This window comes from Sapajus apella, unplaced genomic scaffold (assembly GCF_009761245.1).
Source record: "Sapajus apella isolate SASKATOON/1434 unplaced genomic scaffold, GSC_monkey_1.0 scaffold62, whole genome shotgun sequence".
Lineage (NCBI taxonomy): Eukaryota > Metazoa > Chordata > Mammalia > Primates > Cebidae > Sapajus > Sapajus apella.
The window spans coordinates 14395787-14414772 of record NW_022437002.1 but is presented as its reverse complement, the minus strand read 5'-3'; the positions used below and the strand labels follow the sequence as shown (position 1 = coordinate 14414772).

At 44.0% G+C, this 18986-nt stretch overlaps 1 protein-coding gene across 1 annotated transcript in view; it reads right to left on the bottom strand.

The window, feature by feature from the left end:
* Window positions 1-692: 692 nt before the first annotated feature.
* Window positions 693-18986, bottom strand: part of RIMKLA (ribosomal modification protein rimK like family member A) — a 43974-nt gene continuing 25680 nt past the window's right edge. The window contains exons 4-5 of the mRNA XM_032247162.1: window positions 15165-15368; window positions 693-10109 (exon numbers count right to left, since the gene is read on the bottom strand). Coding sequence (XP_032103053.1) covers window positions 9619-10109; window positions 15165-15368 — 695 coding nt within the window. The 3' untranslated portion in view covers window positions 693-9618. The remainder of the gene's footprint in view (window positions 10110-15164; window positions 15369-18986) is intronic.

Sequence of the window (18986 nt, the reverse complement as noted above, 5' to 3'; positions counted from 1 at the left end):
GAAAAAAAAAAAAAGACAAGAAGCCTGGGCCAGGCATGGTGGTTCACACCTGTAATCCAACACTTTGGGAGGTTAAGGAGTGCAGATGATCACCTGAGGCTAGGAGTTTAAGAGCACTCTGGCCAACAGCGTGAAACCCGGTCTCGACTATAAAGACAAAACAATCAGCTGGGTGTGGTGGTGTGCACCTATAATCCCAGCTACTTGGGAGGCTAAAGGTGGAGAATTGCTTGAACCTGGGAGGTAGAGGCTACAATGAGCTGAGATTGCACCACGGCACTCCAGTCTGGGCAACAGAGTAAGACTCTGTCTCAAAAAAAAAAAAAAAAAACCCAAAACAAAACAAAACAGAAAAGAAGCCTGGGTTCAGAGATAAATTTGAAAGTATCATGTACATGGCAATTATTACCAAGGAAATGGAGATCACATAGGGATGAAACACAGCTAAGGAATAGAAGAAAGCCTAAGGAAATGCCAGAGGAAACAACATTTAATGGAGAAGAGGTGAATCCAGCACAGGAGGCTGATGTCATTTCAGACTTACTCAGACTACTCATGCAAATAATTCCTATAAGACCTTTCACCAACATCTTCCCAATGTTAACATCTTACCGCATTTGCTTTATTTTCTCTTTCTAGAAACCCATTATCTTCTGATCCATTTGAAAGTAAATTGCAGACATGATGTCCCTCTATCCCTCAATATTTAATGTGTATTTTCTAAAAACAAGGACACATTCTTATGTATTATTAGAGCAATCACCAAAATCAGGAAATTGACATTGATATGATACTATCAGCCAATACAGTACAGACCAAATATCTTAATAATGTCTTTTAGAGCAAAAGAAAATCCTGGGTCAGGCAGTGTCCTCAGCTGCCACTTCTCTTTAGTCAGAGGAGTGCCTTTAGATGTGACACAAGTGCTGCTACTCCAAGGTTCCCTGACCTATCTCATGAGAATTTCAGCCAGGCTTTTCTAATAAAAGAAGATGCTTGGGCCCTTGGGGACCTCTAAAGAGCTGTGATTCATTGAGAGTACAGTAGACCTAAGGCTGGTGGAAGAGCGATAATCTTTGAGAGAAGCCTCTCCCCAGATTTAAGAAGTGCCATTAGTGAAAGAAGTAGCTGCAGGAAAAGCAGCACGTACCAGCGTGATAGACAGGAGGATGCCAGCAGCAGGAAGCTGAGAGGGTCCCAGAGGGAGACCATGTGACTCTGGGAAGTAGAAGGGGAAGTGTCACAGGCCTATTCTTTGAGGAGAGGAAATCCCAAGATCCTACAACTTGGGAATGTATCTGCAGCCAGCCTGAACATCTCTCCACCCATGCCCCTGCAGCATGGTTTCTGTCAAAGCTGCCATCAAGAGGGTAGGGAAGCCATCAGCACCCTTTCCAAGGTACTTCCTGTCCCACCAAATATGCTGGTCTACCATGGAGCTAAATGCAGTTCTCTCTGAGACAATGGGGGAAATTTGAATATGGACTGGGAATTAGATGGTATCAGGGGATTATTGCTAATCTTATTATGTGTGGTAAAGGCAAATGGAAACGTCTTTTCTGGGAGTTTACTATTCTGTCAACTTTTGTGTAGTTTGATGATTTTCATGTAAGAAGAAAGAAACATAGGTCACATCCCCCAGTGTTTGGGTTCCAGGACAATGTGAATGATACCTACTGTCATACCCCAAATCATCATTGGCTGCAGCAATCAGGCACTGTCCCTCTGATGCTCTGACCCCAGTTTGGACTCAGAAGCTGGGGAACAGCCTTAGTTCAAGGGTCTTGGGCCTTGTGTTGACCGTTAGCCCCCCAAGGTCTTATCACTGCTTCTCCCAGGAAGCCTCTTGAAATGTCAGACAAACACAAGTCCTGAGGGCCCTGCCTGACCTGTCAGAGTTCTTCTGGTGAGTACAGATTCTTTCAATCCCCTGAGACCCCTTACTGCACCACACAGCCATTTTAAACAGCTTTCGGCTCTCACGTGCTATTTGAATCTTAATTCAAATGTCAGCCCAGGAGAGCACGCTGAGCAGGCCTGTGACAAGCTCATGCCATCTGCATTAGTATTTTCCTCCATCATCTTGACAGTTGAGAGTTGGCAGTATTACAATTCAGACGACACTCTGCGTTTGAAAGGAAAATTATAGTTTTTCAGAATGCAGCTGGTGTGTGAGTGAATAGGGTGAAGTTTCTTCTATGAAGGCTTTTCCTCATTTTATGATATGAAAATAATAAAATGTAGATTCAGCGTGTGATTCTTACTTTACAAGAACCACCAAAAGGCACAGAATTTTTGGGACAAACGCAAACAAAGCATTCTGTTCCACAGTAATAATTTTAATAAAAAGCAAAAACAGCAAAACAATCATTTATAAATGATTTCTTCTCTGTTGGAGAAGTTAACACTGTTATTGCCGTATAAACCACTTGGAAATGAGCTACTTTGGTGCTGCCTAGTTAAGATGTATTCTTTTCAGCACATTTTGGTTTTGCCAGTTAGGCAGGAAAATCTACAGTCCACTTTTCTGGAGGGAATTTAGCTGAACTACTGCCCACAGGTGAGAGTGAACTTTACAAATCACTCCAATAAGTTGAGTAGCAAAGTAAGCAGATTTCTCAAGGGTTAAAAACCACAGAAATTAAAACAAGCAGAGAAGCAGTCTTTTGGGTGCTAAACTTCATGCCAGTTGTGCACATTACACTAGGACACTTGCTTCCGAGAAATACGACACAAATGCTACCTCCTTGGAACTAAGATGTTTCAATGCTTATGTGTGTCAATTTCTTCTGTCGCCCAGTGGCAGTGGTGTGCTGACACATGTTTAACAACCAGCTCTGTGGGAGGGGGTCTTGATGTAGAGTGTTTGCCAATCTCTGTAGTGTAAATACTCTTAATAGGTCTGATTCTCCAGCTACCGATGTGATGTCACTGAATGGTCAGGTTGGGAAAAGATGTGCACTAGTACGCCATTATATTGTAGCACACCATACAAATACAATGATGTCAGTATCCTCAAGTACACAGGTAACAGTAAACTAATTAGGAAGTGATGAGTTTTGAGTATGTATTACCTTTTTTAATATACTTAATTGTAGGTTAATATAACCTCTAATGGTCACTGTGTGGTCACTGTAGCTGTGTTCACCAACCAGCTTACAAAATTCCTGAAAATTTAACAATCCACTCTCATGGGTCAGTGCAAACCACTTCAGCACACCACTGGAACGTGGGACAAGGGGGAGACTAAGCAAACCAGGCACCTGCCTAGGCCTTCCTCCACAGTGACCTTTATCATCTCTGCAGAATGATTAAGGGCTCCAGCTTTCCCCTTAGAGGAGATCAGTGTTCTTCTAAACAGGAGATTATGGGAGTCCCACTCCAGACAGGCCCAGGACAGCAGAATTTTAGCTGCTTTATTAGTTAGTTTCATCTGATCTCAGGGCTGTCATCCCTGCCAAGTCCAGATGGTGCTGTCGGACTATCAGAGTTTCCCACACAGCCCCCCAACCCCCAGCCTTCTGCAGTCCCCTCACCCTCCATTTGACAGGTTTAATTCACTTCCCTGGCACCTCCTCCTTCCATTTGATGCGAAGCCAGCAAACCTAATACAGGAAGAGCCAAAAAACCCAGGTGCTAAATCAACCAAGGTCAGGCTGCTTTCCAGGTCGGCTTTCCAGCCTCCCCGTTGTCTGAGGCAGTCTTTCCTCCAGGATTTTTCTTAGCCAAATATGTTCGCTCTACCTTGCACATAGCATCATAGAATCTTAAAGATGGATGGGACCTTCCAGTCATTATGCCTGAACCACAGCATGCTTGAGCTGCCGCCAGCCCCATCCCCAACAGCTCTTTTTCCCAGCTGTAAAGCTGCTGTCTGCCAGCTTTTATCCCTTGGCACTGAGCCACGATCTCAAGAAGGCGATGCTTGTGTTGCTCACAGTGGGGGAAGCAAAAGGAAAGGAACCTATGGAAAGCCAGGCATGCGGTTAAGTGCTACACATTCCAGTGTGTGTTTATTTATCACATTTGTAGGTGACAAAATTAAGGTTTAACAAGTTGAAGTAAAGTGCCCCTGGGTCACACAAGCTTTAAGTTACCTGGATTTGAACTGGATTGACTCAAACTAGTACCATTCACATTAGTCCATGCTGCCTTCTGAAAGGCGTGCCCCTGATGAGTGGTGAATGTGGTTGTTGTGATGCCTGGCTTGTGTCGTGGGAATAAAAGATGCATCACCTTAAGAGATGGCACTCAAATTCCCTTTGAGGAGGGAACTGTCTTTGTTCAGGAAAACGCTTTTAAAAAGCCACCCATGGTAAAAGGTGAAGTTGTGATGGTAAGGGTGTTGGCAGAAATCAAATTAAGAAAAGGAATGGCTATCCATCCTGCTGTACGTGAGAATACAAATGGATCTGGTTTATCCCAAGGACAGGAGATGGGGACCATGTGGAGTGGAAGGTGAGTGGGAATTCTTCCATATTAATATAAAAAGAACATTCTACGAATGGGGTGCGGAGTCTGCACTGTTGTAGCATCTGCCATTCCTTCCCACATCACTGAGACACACACAGGCACATACACTCACTCACTTGAATTTTGCTATGTGGAAATGGGAAAGGGAACTGAGCTTCATGTCTCAGCTGATGCATTGTTTAAAATGAGGTAGCAGAAGTGTGGAGTCAGCAGTGGCTGCAAAAATATGTCTCTTAGAAATCACAGAAATCTAGAGGTTCAGGATCAGAGCCCAGTTATCAGACCTTTCTGGATCTCAAGAGGCAGGGAGTCCTCAGCTGACATTTGGGTTACAACAGGGATGAATCTGTGCCTAATGTCTGGTTGCAAGGGGGACACACTGTGGAACAGAAAGTGGGAGGAAACTTTGGACCTTGTTGCTGATTGAAACTGGAGCATGTGCATCAAACAGAGTTTCTTCTCGGGTGTGCCTAATGCAATAGGTTTAGGAGCTGCAAACCCCTGGGATCCAGGACATTCCGCAGTGAGGGAACATCAGCCGAACTGGAGCCAAATAAGCTTTCAGTTAGCTTGGCATGGGCTTTCTTCCTCACATCCCACCACTGAAAGTGTGGGGTAGAGTTAAATGATCTTGGCTGTTCTAAAGACGGCGCAGGCCATGAGCCAGCTTGCATCATGGAAATATACATGCCTTTGCAGCTCTCACCTAGAAGCCATCCAAGTGCTAAACCCTTGATGGCTGGCGCATCAACACCGTGTTGATCCAGAACAGAGGCTCATCATAAGCGGAAGAGGCAGGGGGTAGGCCCAGGATGACAGCATGTGCTAGATTCTAGGGAGGGATGGAGCTACCTCCAGCAGGATGCCAAACTGGATGAGGAATCAGGTCACTGAAGTCCAGCCTCGCTGTTGACTGGCAAGGGACCATGGCCTCTGGAACTAAGATTCCCTATTTATAAAATAGGGGACTAGACTGGCCTCCAAAATGCTATTTCCATGGCCTCAAAAGGGCCTCATAAGCGACTTTCTTAGTGTTGCCCTGGAGCTCCAGAGAACATAAACCTCACAGCGAAATTACCAAACCAGGTTGGAATGCCAGCGCAGGGCTTGGGATAGTGCATACTGGCACAAGAACCGTACCTGGAGAAGGAAATGGAAAGGCTCAACAGAAGAAAGTTTTCACATTCAGCCCTCTGGTTTTAGGAGGGAGGGCTGCAGAGTCTAGCCATAGACTTGGAATGGAGGCATGATTTAGATTTAAGAAAGGATTAAAACAGCATATCCCTGAGAAGGATGGTCTTGCAGGTAACATTTTAAAGTAACAATCTGTACTGATCTTGAGTCTCAGAGGTAGAGTCAAAAATAGTCCCAGATCTACGAACATTCACTTTAGGGACAGTGACAAATATGACTATTATCAGCGCCCTTCCCAAGACCTCCACTCAGACTAATGGCAAACAGGCTTAATTCCAGTTGCAGAGGAAAATATTAAGCTGTAGTGCCTAGACTAATGTTGGATTTACTCTCCGATCTGACTCCTTAAACTGACCTGCTAAAGCTGTGGCTCCAGGCTATGCCTGCACATAGTATTTTGGTTCATTAGCCTCTGGGGAGGTCAACTTTTATTTGGGTGGTTCTCAAACCCCTCAGCTAGCTGCTTACATCTTTCCCAGATTTGTATTCAGTGTTCTCAAGACCAGCATTCCTCAGGATTTAAAGAAGGGAGGAAGCACGTCTCTCCCACTTCTCCAGGGTGGATGGAAATCCATGCATCTCATTATCTTTATACAGAATAGCTCAAAGACATCTACCTAATCAATACATATTCATGATTCTGTCATTAAAACAGCCCAAAGAAGAGCCATTTTCTCCTTCTTCCTTCTAGAATTCCAAATGATCCCAATTTTTTGTTTCTTTCACAAAACCGTTCCAGACCTTTCCCTTTCCTCCTCTCCTGGTCCCCATGGTCATGGAATCTCCTTTTAGCTCGAAGCCATGAGCCTGCAATTGTGACACTAGTGGCTTATAATCCACTTATATTGTTTCTGAGATCCTAAAGACCTAAAGCGCCAAATCCTCATTCTGACAACCCCATACCCGATCAGAAAAACAGCATGAAGACATTTTTCCCAAGTGCAGAATCATGTATATTCTGAGTGACTGAGCTATTGGCATTCAAGTTTTTACCAGTTTCAAGATGCAACCACCAGATAATGGAAGACCATATACAGACACCGCAATCTATGTTACATAAGGAAGACTTCGTTAGTTGGTTTACAAGAGTAGAGAGTTTCAGGTTATATACGATAAATCCAGAAGGCTGTTTGAATACACAAAGTGCCTTATTCCTTTCAGGTCTTAAGTTTCCCTGGCTGGAAGTGAGGTCTCCGAGAAGCTGCATTCCTTTCTCAGGGCCCCTACCACTGTTTAGTGTGCTAATGCCAAGAATTCATGGCCTTTTCCTTTCTTAAGGAGTGATGGGAAACTGTTATAAAATCAGATGTGGGAAGTGTTCTACTACTATTAACTTACATGCACCAGTCTCTTACTTAATTACTGCAGCCTCAAAGAGGTAAATGAGGCATTTTCTCTATCTGAATGAAACATGGAGACACAGAGTTCCTGTGATTGCACAAGGTCAGCTGTTCAAGTGGAGAGCCAGAACCAGGCTCTGGCTCTGTACCCCATGTTCCTTCAGCAGGCCTGTGGCCAGCTGTGACAAGTATAGCCTGGCTACCTGGCTGAGGCTCGCAGAGCCCACAGCCAATGTGGTATGGGAAATCCTGTCCTGGGGCTGGTTGTTGTCCAGCTGTGATCCGGCTTTCGCCACTTTTAGACAGGGCTGATGCCAGGCAATGAAGCCAATGACTACAGATGTCACTCACAGCTGGAAAATGGGCCTCCTTTGGCAAAGGAATCTGGAAGCTCTCTAGCTGCTCTGCTCAGGCTGGGGTCCTGCTAGCATCCTTTTTGGATAAAGTGGGGAGAACAGATTCACACCAAACAGTGGAAATGAGGGAATGCAGCTTCCAGACGGTCATCACTTGATTCAGAAGTTTGCACAGAAAGTGTAACCAATTCCAGTGAGAACAAACCTAAAGCTGTCCGTCTTTTAAAGCCACCCTGAGTGGTAAAGATAAGGTATATGTCATAACCTATATAAAGGTGAAGTATTATCATTTTTCAACTGTACAAGACACATTACTAGGATTACAGTCAGTGGCATGCACCTTATGTTGGACTGCATTTAAACTACAACTGTGTAGTGTGACATCTCCATTACATGGCACTGAACATTTGTCAATTGTACAACTATTACTTGGTGGGACCTGGTTTTAACTACAATACTTTAAAAGCCAATTTCTATTTAAATGTGTTATGAAAAAATACAATAGCTTAACTTTATACACATTTTACATTTATGGCAGAATAAGTACAGTAATATCTGCACCCTAATGGATAGTGTTGCCTTCGAAGTAGTTACCTTGGGAAGATGTATGTTTGTTCCAGTGAAGCTGACCTTACATAGAACATTTCTAGAACCCTCTTTAGAAACTGTGAACTTGTAAGGGTCTTCAGTGTTGTAAATCTTTGTCCTTTAAGGGTAGATCTATTTCTTGAGGAATTATCTTTTTTAACAGCTAAGGAGCATTAGAAAATAAGTCTGCTAAATAAAATGGATGATGAAGCTCAGGATTACCTGGGTGGGCAGGAGGAAGGGTTGGGATGGATAAAACACAAGGTCTGACTATAAAGTTGTGAGGCTTCTTGACTTGCATGGTTTCAAAGGTAATCCCAAAGAGGAACCCTAAGTGTTCTTGGCGCATGCAACATCATGGAAGTAACTCCAATTATGCTAACTCTTGAGTGCATATGTTCTAGTGTATTTGGTTAAAAAGGTAGCTTTGCTCGCATTCAGTCATACTTCATATAAGCAGAAATGGAAAACTCCATCTCTGTGATTTCTCCCACGGGAAAGATCTCATCTACTGCTTAATTAAAATGAAAAGCACTTGGTGTCATGTCTACATTAGCCCCCTCAAAATGTGCAATGAGTAATTCCTGATATCTGAATCTTCCCAGTTTGGAAAAGTGGGCAAGGACAGGTGTCTGGATCCTAGATAAAAGTAGAATTTCAAGGGGATTGGAGTGATCCAATGGCTCCTATCTGCTCATACACCCACTCATACAAGGAAACCTCCTACAGCTAAGCAGTACACAAAGTTTCAGGCAAGGAGGGGAAAAAAGATGATCTCCAAGTTGCTTTCTATGGTTAAAACCCACTGGCTTCTGGATGACAAGTGAACAGAGTCCATTGAGAAAGAAAGTCCATGGTGTTAGATTCTAGTGCACGCTTAAGAAATAAAGTGTGTGGCCACTAGCTCATTGAAGTGCATTTCCAGCTGAGGCCAAAGGCAGCAAAGGTGCAAGAAGCTGCTGGAGCTGACATTAGTTGAAGCAGGGTCTATAAATTCAGGGTGGCAAAGCAATTTGTAGAAAGGCCCAGTTACAAAGCAGGACATTTGCCAACCTGTGAAGTCAAAGAATGTTCAATCTCACTTTCTACAAAGTGCTTCATTGAAAATGCTAATGAGGAAGCTCCCTAAAACACCATATCCTGAGTGTCAGAGAAATAGGGTCAAGATGGTGATTGATGGGGAGCAGATATCGATTCTCTAATAGTGTTTGAACTGTGTATTTTCCAAGCATCACATACACACTTAGTGAAGAATGTATTACTGCAGTCACATTCCACCTTGTCTGCACATGCTTCCATCCCGTGGTTGCTTTTGAGTACATATTTCCAAGAGCCATTTGGAGTTAATGGATTCTACTGCTAAGAGTCAGAAGCAGCAGCAGCAGTCAGTGCCTTAAAGTCAGCCGTAATAGCCACGTGCTCACGGCAGACATCAGTCTCCTATTGATCAGTTGGGACGTTGTTCTTGGTGACTGTTTTTATATTTGTCTTTGTAAAAACCACAAAGCTAGGCCATTTGCTTAAATCATCATTAGAAAAAATGCTGAGTGCCCAGATGGGATTTCTAGTTTCTGTGCAAATGAAATCACATTAGTCCAGATTTTATTCACTCAAAACTACTAGGGAAGCAGTAGGATTTGGTTTAAATGCTGCCAAAAAGCAGGAATTCACTTAAGTTTTAATTCAGAAGCAATCCTGTTGTTAATGTTGTAGCCAGGTTCGGGCAGCATGGAGGGTGGGGCCCCCATTGTGCTTGCTGAGGAATCCCGGATCTCTCCCAGTTCAGGCTCACTTTCACTAGAGGTAGACCCACTGTTGATGGTATAGACACTCTCTGCAACTCCCTGAGCTGAAGCACAGCCATCTGGCTCGGTCTTTTCCCTCGGACTCGACAGTCCTGGGAGGACAGCCATCTTCCCAGTCTGCCTATTTGGCAGCAAGGACATGGTATAGTCTGCAATGATCCCACCCACATCTAAGTTGCACGCCTGGTCAAAGGCGAGGAAGCCGACATTAGCGTTTGCCTCACACACCACAAAGGAGCCATCGTCCATGATAAGCAGATCAATGCCACAGAAGTCCATGCCTAGGATGTTGGACACCTGAATGGCCAACTGCTTGCCTTGTTCTGTCAGCGGGCACATGACGCCTACGCCACCTGTGGGGAAAGCACAGGGGTGTAAAGGTGACAACTGAGAAGTCAAATGACTCTTTGAAGAAGGGACAGGGGTCTGCCCAGGAGGGGCAGACAGACAGGCTCGAGCATTAATCGCGAAAGTTCTGGATGGAAATCAGTACCCGCTTTGGGAAAATAATACAGTCTTTTTTTTTTTTTTTTTTTTTTGAGACGGAGGGTCACTTCGTCCCCTAGGCTGGGGTGCAGTGGTGCGGTCTCGACTCACTGTGATCTCCACCTTCTGGGTTCAAGCAATTCTTCTGCCTCAGTCTCCTGAATAGCTGGGACAATAGGCGCCCGCCACCGCACCTGGCTAATTTTTTGTATTTTTAGTAGAGATGGGCTTCACCATATTGGTTAGGGTGGTCTCGAACTCCTCACCTCAGGCAATCCACCCACCTCAGCCTCCCAAAGTGCAGGGATTACAGGCTTGAGCCACCATGCCTGGCCTATGGTCATTTTTTATCTAGTCTTAAAAATGTCGATTTCCTCTGACCCAGGCATCCCACTATCAAGGGAATAATCTTACGTATGGGGGGGGGAAAGCTTTATGCGCAAAGATGTTGATGGCAGTATTATTTAAAATACAAATCATAGAGCCAGGTACATGACAGGCACTCAATAAATATTCAACAAATATTGAATGAAGAAATACAATAGAGAAAAACAGTGTATTTTACATCCATTAATAATAATGCCAGCTGGGTACAGTGACTCACATCTGTAATCTCAGCACTTTGGGAGGCTGAGGTGAGAGGACTGCTTGAGGCCAAGAGTTTGGGCTAGCCTGGGCATCATAGCGAGACCCCATCTCTACAAAAAATTAAAATAAAAATAGGGGGTATGGTGGTTTGCTGTAGGGTTCCTCCCACCCCTAAGCCTCCTAAGTAGCTGCAGTCCCAGCTACAGTCCGAGCTACTTGGGAGGTTGGGGTGAGAGGAACCCTAGAGCCCAGGAGTTTGAGGCTACAGTGAGCCATGATCATGCCACTGCACACCAGCCTGTTTCACAGAGTGAAACTCTTTTTCAAAAATAAAAATAAATGGGCCGGACGCGGTGGCTCACGCCTGTAATCCCAGCACTTTGGGAGGCCGAGGCGGGTGGATCACGAGGTCAAGAGATCGAGACCATCCTGGTCAACATGGTGAAACCCCGTCTCTACTAAAAATACAAAAAAAAATCAGCTGGGCATGGTGGCGCATGCCTGTAATCCCAGCTACTCAGGAGGCTGAGGCAGGAGAATTGCCTGAACCCAGGAGGCGGAGGTTGCAGTGAGCCGAGATCGCGCCATTGCACTCCAGCCTGGGCAACAAGAGTGAAACTCCGTCTCAAAAAAAAAATAAATAAATAAATAAATAAATAAATAAAAATAAAAATAAATAATAGTGCCCACAGAGAGCTTGTAATCACATGGGAACACGGGGGATTTAAGACTCTACAATATGGCTGGGTGCAGTGGCTCACGCCTGTAATCCCAGCACTTTGGGAGGCTGAGGTGGGCAGATCATCTAAGGTCGGGAGTTCTACACCAGACTGATCAACATGGAGAAACCCTGTCTCTACTAAAAATACAAAATTAGCCAGGCATGGTGACGAATGCCTGTAATCCCAGCTACTCTGGAGGCTGAGGCAGGAGAATCACTTGAACCCGAGAGGCAGAGGTTGCAGTGAGCCAAGATTGCACCATTGCACTCCAGCCTGGACAACAAGAGCAAAACTCTGTCTCAAAAAAAAAAAAAAAAAAAAAAAAGACTATACAATATGACCATAACTAGGCAAAAAGAGATTTCTCAGAAGAAAAGACTGTAAGTTACACCAAAATATTAACAGTTGTTTTCTCTAAATGGTGGGGATGATAAACACCTTTTTCATTTGACTTTGCTGTGTTTTCCAAAAACAATTTTTTTTGGATAGTCTTGCTCTGCTTGCCCTGTCACTCAAGGCTGGAGTGCAGTGGCACGATCTAGACTCACTGCAACCTCCACATGCTGGGTTCACGCGATTCTTCTCCTGCCTCAGGCTCCTGAGTAGCTGGGATTACAGGCGCCCACCACGATGCCTGGCTAATTGTTGTATTTTTAGTAGAGACAGCGTTTCACCATGTTGGACAGGCTAATTTCAAACTCCTGACCTCAGGTGATCCGCCCACCTTGGCCTCCCAAAGTGCTTGGATTTCGAATGTGAACCACCACGCCCGGCCATATTTTCCAAATTTTCTACACTGAGAATGTATTCCTCTTAAGAATAGAACAAATACAATTAACTTATTGATTTTTAAGGAGAGAGAGATGGCTCTTTCTGCCATCTTTCTGTGCTACCATAATGGTGTATGTCAATGCCCTGGCTGATACTCTCGAGAGCATCACCAATGCCGAAGAGAGAGACAAACGCCAGGTTCTTGTTAGGCCATGCTCCTAAGTTATCATCTGGTTTCTAACTGTGAAGACAAAGCATAGTTATGCCGGCAAATCTGCAATCACTGATGATCACAGAGCTGGGAAAACTGTTGTAAACCTCGTAGGCAGGTTAAACAAGGGTGGAGTGAACAAACCCTGTCTGATGTGCAACTTGAAGATCTAGAAAAATGGCAGAATAATCTGCTCCCATCCCGTCAGTTTGGTTTCACTGTACTGACAACCTCAGCTGGCATCACAGCCATCATGGCCTGTGAAGAAGTAAGATGAAAACACACAGGTGGGAAAATCCTGGGATTCTTTTACTAGGGATGTAACACATATTAACATTTATAAGTAAAATGCCTTAATGGACCAAAAAAAAAAAAAAAAAGGAGAGAGAGAGAGAGAGAGAGACAGAGACGGAAAGGACTGAGACAAAATTCTGTGCGAAGGACAGAGAGACTGATTGCTCTTACTTTGCTAAAAAGCTAGGACTTCAGATTTAACTGTCTCCAGTTAGCCTCCTTGGAAAGATTTAAGAATTATATTCTCAGGTCCAATAACTAGTGTCTTTACCTTAACACTGTTCCTTCCCATAACACTGTATCTAAAAAAGGCTAAAAAACAGTTTTAAAATGGCTCACTAAGAAAACTAATGTGGATAAATTATAAAACCACATGATTACTAATGAATGGATTTTGTAAGGTAACTAAAAAAGTAAAAATAACACACAAGGTTCAATACTGTGATACTAAACATGATTATCATTAAAATGGGCTGGGCATGGTGGCTCATACCTATAATCCCAGCACTTTGGGAGGCCGAGCGGGGTGGATCTCTTGAGGCTAGCCTGGCCCACATGATGAAACCCTGTCTCTACTAAAAATACAAAAATCAGCCAGGTGTGGTGGTACATGTCTATAATCCCAGTTACTCAGGTGGCTGAGACATCAGAATCACTTGGAGGAGGTTACAGTGAGCCGGGATCATGCCACTGCATTCTAGCCTGGGCAACAGAGCAAGACTCTGTCTCAAAAATGAAAAAAAAAAGGCCGGGCACAGTGGCTCAAGCCTGTAATCCCAGCACTTTGGGAGGCCGAGACGGGTGGATCACGAGGTCAAGAGATCGAGACCATCCTGGTCAACATGGTGAAACCCCGTCTCTACTAAAAATACAAAAATTAGCTGGGCATGGTGGCGCGTGCCTGTAATCCCAGCTACTCAGGAGGCTGAGGCAGGAGAATTGCCTGAACCCAGGAGGCGGAGGCTGCGATGAGCCGATATCGCGCCATTGCACTCCAGCCTGGGTAACAAGAGCGAAACTCCGTCTCAAAAAAAAAGAAAAAGAAAAAAGAAAATGAGATAGCATGTAAGACACTTAGTAGTGTGTCAACTTGAATCTGTCAACTTGAATCTGGCATTTGACTCCATCACACCACTTTATCACAGTATCTTACAATTATCTTTTTTTTTTTTTAAGAGATAGGGTCTCATTCTGTTGCCCAAACTGGGGTGCTATGGTGCAATTATAGCTCACTGCAGCCTCACACTCCTAGGCTCAAAGGATCCTCTCACCTCAGCTTTCTGGTACTACAGGCATGTGCTAGTACACTTGGCTAACTTTTAAAAAATTTTCTGTAGAGATAGGGGTCTCGCTTTGTTGTCCAGTATGGTCTCAAACTCCTGGCTTTAAGTGATCTTCCTGCCTTGGCTTTCCAAAATGCTGGGATTACAGGCATAAGCCACCACACGTGGCCCATATGTCTTCTTTATGGGATCACATGCTACCTGAGGGCAGGGGCTCTCTCATAATCTCTACATTCTCGACATCTATCATAGAGTCTGTTCCTGGAAACGCCCAATGACTATCAATTAAAGAAGTGCCAGATAGCACCTAAGCCTCTTTATCAGTCACTGGACTTGGAATATCCTTCTGGTGATTTAGGAAATCTAGCAATTTAGGAAATCAAACTAGCAATGGTGATTTTTTTTCCTATTACCAACATACAAACTAATTCAATGAGGCTGACAATAATTTTCTGTGATGGGGACAAGAACTTACATTCTTCTTGGAATATCTCCATTCAGCACAACAGAAAACAAACACTATCAACAGGTTAATGGGATGTGTTTATGCATGCAACCAAAGCATAAACTGTAGCTTTCTAATAGCATCATACAAAAAAGGAAAACATTTTCTGTTAAAACATAAAAGGAAAATACGATACTTCTCCTGTCATGACTTTAGTTTAGACTCATTATTTTTTGCCTGAGTTGTTGCAACAGCTTCAAAACTCACCTCCCTACCTCCCATCTTATGCCTTTGCTCCATCCTTTACCTAAATGGGAGTTTTTCTCCAGCGTCGGTCTTCATGTCACTCTCTGTTTTAAGTCTTAACACCTAGAGGATAGGGTTCAATCCTCCATGTCCTGACACTCTTTGCCTGACCTCTGCCGCAGCACTTACACTCATATGCTCCCCTCCTGGACTGCTTGCTGCCACAGGAAAGGGTTTGTTCCTCATTCTCATCTATGAGATCCTGGTGTCTAGCAGAGGGTCCGACAAGACAGTAGGGATCGATATACATTTGCTGAATGAGTCCAAACACCCTAATAACACCCTGCACTTTTATACCTTACCGAGAGAGCAGTTGCTCTGCATCCGTCCATCGGTGGAACAGCGAAGCATAGAGCCTATGACTTGGCCCCCTACCACCACCACCCGGATGTCCTTTCCATGGGACTCCTTCACGTACTTCTGGAACAGGTAGGGCACATCATGGCGGATCAGATGGCAGATGTCAGAGAGGTGATGTTTATCTCTTGCCAGAAAAACAGCTTTTCCTTTAAGAAGAAAGACAAAGAGCGAGATGAGGGATTAGAGAAGCCTCTGGATACTGTTCTTGCCATTTGGCCTCCTTGTCCACAAAGTCATCAGTTCTCTCTGAACTTGCCTCACTTTGATCCCTTCTATTTCTCTGCTAGACTTTTGTTGCTGCTTTTTTTTTTTTTTTGAGACAGAGTCTCACTGCAACCTCTGCCTCCTGGGTTCAGGGGATTCTCCTGCCTCAGCCTTCTGAGTAGCTGGGATTACAGGCACCCACCACCATGCCCAGGTAAGTTTTGTATTTTTTTTGAAGAGACATGGTTTCACTACATTGGCCAGATGGTCTCAATCTCCTGACCTCATGATCCACCCATCTTAGCCTCCCAAAGTGCTGGGATTACAGACATGAGCCACCGCACACAGACTGACTTTTGCTTCTTATCAAATGACCAATGAACCTTACTTTCCCCTAACTTTCCTCAGGTCCTAATACCCTTTCCCTTCACCATCACTCTTTTTGAAATGACATAATGATATATTCCAGAAACACAAAGAAAGAGCCAAAATAGAATCCCAAGGATCTAATCAATTCAGTTCGAAAAACAGTTAATTAGCATCTCCCATCACCCCCCAGGATGCTGATTAGGCAGGGTCTACATCTAACTCATTGTTAAAAAATTCCCCAAACTTAACACTGGGCTATATGCGCAGGGAAGATGTCAATTAATGTTTGTAGAACGTAATTTATTGAACATACTTTAGAGAAATTCCAAGTCTGGATGGAGAGAGATTCAAAAAAAAGGTAGCACAGTGTGATACAACATCAAGAGAGGTCTATGCGTAATTCTTTCGGAGCTCAAAGGAGGGAACCACTGACAGGCATCCTTCCCTTTAGACATAAAGCTGTTACTTGGCTACACCATTTAATTCTGAAAGGAATGGCCTCTGCCTCTACTAATCTCTGCAGAAAGCATTCCTTCTTGATTCTGAATTCTTTTTTTTTTTCTTAGACGGAGTCTTGCTCTGTTGCCCAGGGTAGAGTACAGCTGGCATGATCTCAGCTCACTGCAACCTGTCTCCCAAGTTCAAGCGATTCTCCTGCCTCAGCCTTCTGAGTAACTGGGATTACAGTTGCTCACCACTGTGCCAGGCTAATTTTTGTATTTTTAGTAGGGACGGGGTTTCACCATCTTGGCCAGGCTGGTCTTGAACTCTTGATCTCATGATCCACAGGCCTCAGGCTTCCCAAAGTGCTGGGATTACAGGTGTGAGACACTGCATCGGGCTTAAATTCTTTCTGTTCAAATTGCCTACACTTTTGTTATTATTTAGTATTAGCATTTTCTTTTTTAAGGCAGTCTCGCTCTGTCACCCAGGCTGGAGTGCAGTGGTGTGATCTTGGCTCACTGCAACCTCTGCCTTCCGGGTTAAAGCAATTCTCCTGCCTCAGCCTCCAAAGTAGCTGGGATTATAGGCATGCACCACCACACCTGGCTAATTTTTATATTTTTAGTAGAGACAGGGTCTCACCATGTCAGCTAGCTGGTCTCAAATTCCTGGCCTCAAGTGATCTGCCTGTCTCAGCCTCCCAAAGTGCTGGGATTACAGGTGTGAGTCACCATGTCCATCCAACATTGGCTTTTCCATTGGTATATTAGCTATAATAATAGCTAATATACCAGTTATATTATATTAGGCCTGAGCAGATGTTCTGATAAATTTGCTCTGCAAAGCTGACATGAGTATGCCTAGTCTGAGCATTCTTTTCAGCAAATATGGAACAAAGTAATGGTTTTCCTAAGCTTTGTGTCACCATCTTACAAGGAGTGGAACTCTTCTGAAGTCCTAATAAAAAGACCAGTCCCTAGTGCTACATACAACTGAAAAGTAACCTCCAAAACGTGTTACAACCAGGAAGCAATCATTCCCGAGATGACTACACCCTAGACACCCAACAGAGCTAGAGGAATAGGGCCACATGATCTGAAGATGTCCATGTGGCAGGTGACAGAAGGGTGTGCAGGTAAGTGGGCATCAGTGTCAGGGAAGCTGGAGAGGGCCCAGCAAGGGGGCAAAGTAGGAAAATGGAGAGGCCCCAGCAAGTGTGCATGATGCAGCATCAGTGTTACCTGTCTTCAGTCAATGAGTGTGGGGCAAGCAGGTACACATCTGATGCCAGGAGATATGGCTTCTGGCAACAGATGGCTGGGATTCAGGTATATGCACTGGAGTTCTCTGGACATTAAGTAGGATTTTCAGCAGAGATGGGGACTAGAGATAGGAACTGGGTTTCTTGGTTTCTGGTACAGAAGTTCTAATACAGGGCTCAGTCTGCAGTTAGTAAAGGAGCTACAGTTTTAAGTCAAGAAGGAAAAAGGGAGAGAAAGGCAGCAAGATTGGTTAATAATGTACCAAGTGCCAAGCACTTTGATTTTTTATTATTTCACCTATACCTCATGCTAGCACTAGGAAGCTATTATGACAAGGATGGTTAATCCCATTTGAGAGAAAAAGGGTCAAATTTCAAAACTTACTATAAAGTTACAGTAATCAAGACAGTGTGGCCTGGCATAAAGACAGAACTATATCAATGGAATAAAATTGAAGGCCCAGAAATAAACCTTCACACACATGGTGAGCTGATTTTTGACAAGGGTTCCAACAGCATTTAGTGGGCAAACAAACAGGCTCTTCAACAAATGGTATTAGGAAAACTGTATATCCACATGCAAAATAATAAAGTTGAACCCCTACCTCATACCATACATAAAGATTAACTCAAAATGGATCAAAGACTCAAAGGAAAGGGCTAAAACTATAAAGCTTTTAGAAGGCAAAAAATGACATCAAAAGCACATAGAAGCAAAAAAAAAAAAAAGAAAAATAGACAAGTTAGACTTTCTAAAATAAAAAAACTTTTGTGTATCAAAGCTACTATACAAGAAATGAAAAGACAACCTACAGAATGGGAAAAACATGTTCAAACATGTTATTATATATCTAATAAGGATTTAGAATCTATATTATATGGCTGGGTGCAGTGGCTCACACCTGTAATCCCAGCACTTTGGGAGGCCGAGGTGTATGGATGGCTTGAGTCCAGGAATTTGAGACCAACCTGGGCAGCATGACAAAATCTTGTCTCTACAAAAAATACAAAAATCAGCCAGGCATGGTGGCGCATGCCTATCGTCCCAGCTACTTGGGAGGCTGAGGCAGGAGGATCATTTGAGCCCAAGATGCAGAGGTTGCAATAAGCCGAGATCACACCATTGCAGTCCAGCGAGAGCCTGTCTAAAAAAAAAAAAAAAACCTACATTATACAAGAACCCTTCAAACTCAAAAATAAAATGATTAAAAACCCAGTTAAAAAGTGGGCAAAGGGGGCTGGGCACGGTGGCTCAGGCTTGTAACCCCAGCACTTTGGGAGACCAAGGCAGGTAGATCACAAGGTCAGGAGTTCAAGACAGCCTGGCCAAGATGGTGAAACCCTAGCTCTACTAAAAATACAAAAAAATTAGTCAGGCATGGTGGCAGCCGCCTGCAATCCCAGCTACTCAGGAGGCTGAGGCAAGAGAATCGCTTGAACCTGGGGGATGGAGGTTGCAGTGAGCCGAGATCGCATCACTGCACTC